At 36.3% G+C, this 5,447-nt stretch overlaps 1 protein-coding gene across 4 annotated transcripts in view; it reads right to left on the bottom strand.

Annotated features, from left to right (window-relative positions):
• Positions 1-199: 199 nt before the first annotated feature.
• LOC111677108 (protein TANC2) overlaps positions 200-5,447 on the bottom strand; it is a 161,452-nt gene continuing 156,204 nt past the window's right edge. The window contains exons 6-8 of one of the 4 annotated variants that reach the window (XM_046953345.1): positions 4,487-4,744; positions 995-4,233; positions 200-918 (exon numbers count right to left, since the gene is read on the bottom strand). In XM_046953345.1, the coding sequence (XP_046809301.1) occupies positions 568-918; positions 995-4,233; positions 4,487-4,744 (3,848 nt within the window). In that variant the 3' untranslated portion in view covers positions 200-567. The remainder of the gene's footprint in view (positions 919-994; positions 4,234-4,486; positions 4,745-5,447) is intronic. The other 3 variants (XM_046953348.1, XM_046953347.1, XM_046953346.1) reach the window with 3 other exon arrangements.

Raw genomic sequence — 5,447 nt, 5'->3', positions numbered from 1 at the left:
TAAAAACATTTTTATAACATTACCATGTAGTAATAAAAATAAATGCTGTTTTAAGTATTTTTTTATAATGAAACGATTAACACAAAAGTATACTTACTAACATAACCTATATACACTTATTAGAATAATTAATAAAATAGGACCCCACTAAAATTTAATAAAATATTTGTTTATTTTCTTTTTTACATGCAATTGTTTTGCCCTTTTCTAAAAAATATACATACAAAGAAAACTTTATGTTTTATTATTAAGATTATTTGTCTTATCAAATATTATATAATAAAATATTGAAGAAAAAAAAAAACATTTTAAATATAATAAAAAGAAAAATTATTCCAACTAATTAAAGATTATAAGAACCTAAAGAATATTATGAAGTAAAATAATTTATTATAAATTAAACATTTTTTTTATAATTAAGACAAAATATAAAATAAATACAAATTGCGCAAAGTATAATAATTAAAATTTATAAATTCTGATATTTTTCTTAAAAAAAATAAACTTTTTTTCGTTTTATGCTTAAAAAAAATTAAATTAGAAACAACATAAATCTATAGAACTCTACTACAAATCAGTTATCTCATGTTGAGATTCTAAGGCACCATTGTTACAGTTAGCTGCAGCACCTAAACCACCACTGCACACTTCGTAACCGGACGAAGATGTAGAGGTTTGATTACGTCCCTCATTTGTTATGCGTGTTAGTAGTTCGGATTGTATACGTTTTAATACTTCGACTACATCGCTTAAGACTCCCGTTTGTGCGGCTTTTTGCATGGCTTCATTGGCATCGACCAGAGCTTCATTGAGATCACCATGCTCCATGCGTGCTTTAGCTCGGGCATAATAACCTTCATAGCTGTTGGGTTTTTGTGCTATAGCCTGAGTTGCCAAATCTATTGATTCTTCAAGTTCCTGTTGGTGAAAAAAAGATAAAACGTTTGTTATTAATTTTGCAATAATATATTTATTTTAAGATATATGTACTTACATTAAGTTTTCTCTTGCATCTAGATAGATTTAATAATAGATTTGTTCTCAACTGAGCAAATATAGCACTTCTCTCGAGCAATGTTTCCAAATTTGAAATTTTCCTTATAGCATACTGATAACGATGGGCAGCCTCTTGAAAACGATTCTTACGATAGAGTACATTGCCATCTTCCAATAGTTTATTAAGTAAAACCACTAAGATTTCTGGTTTACCCATCGCCATACTCCAAGTGGTGGGTCCTAGCTTAGCACCTTTTCTCAAGAACACCTGCACCACCTGTATATTACGGCAAGCTATGGCTCTATCCAAGGGTCGCATGCCATTGACATCAACATGTTCTATATTGGCACCTTGTTCCAATAAATACTGCACTAGACTGGCTGAACCCTGATAGGCAGCCAAATCTAAGCCGGTGCGTCCATTGTTGTCGGCATGATTTTTGTTGCAACCCTTGTCTATAAGTATTTTGGCGGCTGTTTGGCGACCCCTTAAACAGGCCCATGAAAGCGCAGTGAAACCCTCATGATCTTGAGTTTCTAAACTAGCACCCCGTTCAATTAACAGTTCCATTATTTCCAAATGACCCTCTTCGGCTGCTATCATCAAAGAAGTCTTTCTAGCCGAGGTAACTGGTTCATCTAAATCAGCACCACTTTGTAAGAGTTTTTCGGCCACAGCCCAATGACCCTCTTTGACACTTAAACCCAAAGCCGTAAAACCATGTTTATTGTGTAAATCTATATTGGCTCCACGTGTTAATAATATTTCCACTGTATTTAAGCAGCCATTGCGGGCGGCTGAGGTCAAAGCCAAATCTCCTGAAGTAGGTTCCACTACATTGATATCAATATCTTCCATATCTAAAAGATCTTCTAATATAGTAATATGATCCTGTGAAGCTGCTGCTATTAAAGCTTGATGTAAAGCTGCTGGTAGCGTTACATCCGAGGAATTAGGTCGTGGAGTCCAATCACAGGCCAATAAATATTTAACCACATTCAATCTACCCATGCGAGCGGCCTGGACTAGAGCACACCTTTGAGTGGTATCACATTGACCTAAACTACTGCCGGCCGCCACAAGTAAACGTACAACATCACAATGACCTTTCATGGCAGCCAATATTAAAGGAGTGCAACCTTGGCTATTGGTGAGACCTACATCTGCTCCAAATTCCAGCAACAAACTAACCATAGGCACTATACCCTCATGAGCTGCTATACACAATATAGTGGCATCACCCATAAATTCGGTGCGATAGTGGGGTGAAGCTCCGGCTAGCAAAATCAAACGAGATACTTTCAAATTCGGACTGTAGACATTGCGCAAAGAGCCTAAAGCAGCAGAGATATTATCAGCCACCGATGAAATCCAAAACGATTGCATGTCCCTGGGGGATTGGGGTCCTTGATTGTTGCGATAGATGTGAGCCTTTAGCATATGATGACCCAATTCCAATGTTTGTTCTGCATCTAAAGGAGCCTGCAAACGTGATAGACGGAATGCTATGGCAGCATGTCCTAAACGGAAATCACATAAGAATTTTGGTGATTCACCCTCATCTCGGCGTATTAACCACTCCCGGAATGAGGAGTGGAAGAACATGTATGTGTTATCTATGCGCTTGATAAGGAAACCGTCTAATAGTTTAAATCTTTGTAAAAATTCATCCCAGGGCATGACCTCATCAGTTTTCATAGAACAAATGGTGTAATAGATCTCATTAAGAGTTAAGGGGTATAAGGCTGCCAAACAAACATTCAAAATCGGCGAAGCCTTTTCAAAACTGCACGAGGTGGGAAAACGTAAATTAAAATGCAACAAAAATATTTGAGCTAAAGATACGGGCAACACTTTATAACTGGTGGACTTGATAACCAATTGACCTCTTTCTATAAGATCCAATATAAGTTTAGCATACAACATGGAACCTTTAGTTAAAGACTGCAAATGACCAATGAACTTCAATTGTCCGGTATTGTGATCCTTAATCACCGCCACATTTTTTTGAATATCCGTACTATTATTAACACGGAACGTTATATAGTCCAGCATATCCTTTTGCAAAAGATCATTTGAGGCCCAGCTATCCAAAGTCATTTTCGTATACGATAAACCCTTGACAAACTCCAACATTTGGGTTCTCACGGTTGCCACCACTTTCAACCAGGAGGGAAAGTATTGAGTCATTTTGGCAAGAAAAGTGGCAATAGTGTGACCATGATCAGGACGATGATATTCTGCCTCACACAAAGCATCCACCAAGATGACACAAGTTTTAGTGGGTATTTTACCCGATCTCTTGAGAAATGTTAAGGGCTCCAAAATGGCCATACGCATAACACGTTCAGCATCAGCTATACACTCTTTAACACTCAAAATGTCCTGCAGATGAGGCTCGTTAAGGAGATAATCCCTGTAGGCGGCCAACTGGGGAGCCTGGCATAATTGGGCGGCAAGAGAATGCACAAAATCGGGCACTAAGCATGTAAGATTAGCATCAGCTTGGCAAAAGTGATAGCCTACTACATAGGAAGCCAAGGCCCGCATACGATCACTGGCAGTGCTGATTTGATAATAGATGCCATCTGGTTCACTGTCATTGGTATTTTTGCGTCTGCCAAAACAGGAATATTCCACAAGTTGTAAAATAAAAGCAGTTTTTCCTGTGCCCGGATTGCCATTAATCAATACACCTGGAGTTTCGGTGGCAGTTAAGGTATTCGAAAGTTCTCGTATCAGCCATTGGCGTCCAATGAAAGGTGGATCTGGTTCTTGTAGCGGCACTTCAAAGAACAAAGGTTTTAAGGCTAATTGAATGGCAGGTTGTACAGAGGAGGATGAAGATTTATAGATAGCATTACGTTTATTATTCACACCCAATTGAGCCGAACGAGCCGATCTTCTAGCCACAGCTTTGCGAGCCTTAACCGGAAATACTTCATAACCATTGCTATCGGTTAAAGAACAGGCTTTTAATTTGCCGCATAAACTATAGGTATCCTCTTTAGTGGCCACCGATAATTGACTGCCACCAAAATGATCCACCGAAAGACCAGAGCTGCCAGTGGCCAAGGTTTGTTCTGGACTGATGTTCTGAGAAGAACTGCTGCTGGTGGTAGTGTTGGTATTGCCATTTTGATCATGATCCAACAATAAACCCAAACGGGCTCTTAATTGATCTTTTTGTTTCTCGGCAGCCGAAATACAATGATCGCTAACCAAATGATCGCTTCCTGTAAAATAGAGAGAGAAGAAAAGATAAAAGTTAGAATTAAAAAAAACTGACTTTAGATATTAAAAAAAAATCAAAACTACTGAAAACATGCTTTTTAGACAAAACAAGGACTTTGAAAATCCTGTCCTTAAACAAACTGTTTTAAGATACAACAACAAAAAATCATGCAAAAACAAAAAAACACACAAAACGAAACATGACTTAGAACTTGTATGTGTAACAACAACAAAATGTTTAAAAGAATGTCCTGCCTGTAAATTGATTTAAGCCGCCATCTGCTGAATTGGAATTTACACTCCAAAGTGATTTAATTTTGCCCAAAACTAACGATGACAAATGACCAGCATACACCGAAGTGCCAGCCAAACTTAAACGATTTAAACGATTTTCACTGCCCGTTGTTGATTCCGATGATGATGAGGTTAATTTATTACTGACATTCTTGCGTCTGCGTCGTGTTACGGCCGAGTCCGAACAGGTTGATGTATTTAAAGCATTCGTTTCTTTGCCTGGAATAATGAATTGGGGGAGATGGTATATATATGAGTGAGTGAGTGGTGCATGAGTGTGAATGATAAATGTAAGAGTGAAAAGAGTGCATTTGTTTATGTCTAAGTGAAATGTAGAATTAAAACTGGGTTAATGTGATTGTAGTTAATTTGTAACAGAGTGATCTTATGCTATAGTTAAACCCAGTTTATGGTTAATTAAGTTAGTTGGTACAATTATTTTAAAGATTTGAGGTAATTTATAAAAGTTTTTTCTCTAAATTTATTGGCTAACAAATATTTTATTTTAAAAGTAACTTAAGATTTAAAAGATTGCAGTAGTTGTTTTGAAAGTTGTATATCTCTTAAACCCCATTAAGTATAAAAACTTAAACTGTACCTAGAACTAAACACAACAACTAGTTGATTAAGAGTCTAGTATGCAATATTTCAAAGCATGGATCTAAAGGTCAAAGTTTATTTTTATTTAAAACAACTTTTGCATTATCAACTTTGTCTATTTATTAAATCACCGTTACTAGTTTTAATTTAATAATTTTCTTTCAATTATCATAAATATTTGTTGACAACTATAGTTTTTTTGCAATTTCCGGCTCTTTCACAGTACAACAGGTGTTTAGGCCAAATTTGTTTATACTTCAAAAAGGTTGGGGGTAATCAAATATAAATATCTTTGTCTTAATATTCCAAGAAAATAAAGAAA

The sequence above is a fragment of the Lucilia cuprina genome, chromosome 5 (genome assembly GCF_022045245.1).
Source record: "Lucilia cuprina isolate Lc7/37 chromosome 5, ASM2204524v1, whole genome shotgun sequence".
Taxonomy (NCBI): Eukaryota; Metazoa; Arthropoda; class Insecta; order Diptera; family Calliphoridae; genus Lucilia; species Lucilia cuprina.
The sequence above is the reverse complement of the archived record's forward strand: the minus strand, read 5'-3'. Positions and strand labels throughout refer to the sequence as shown.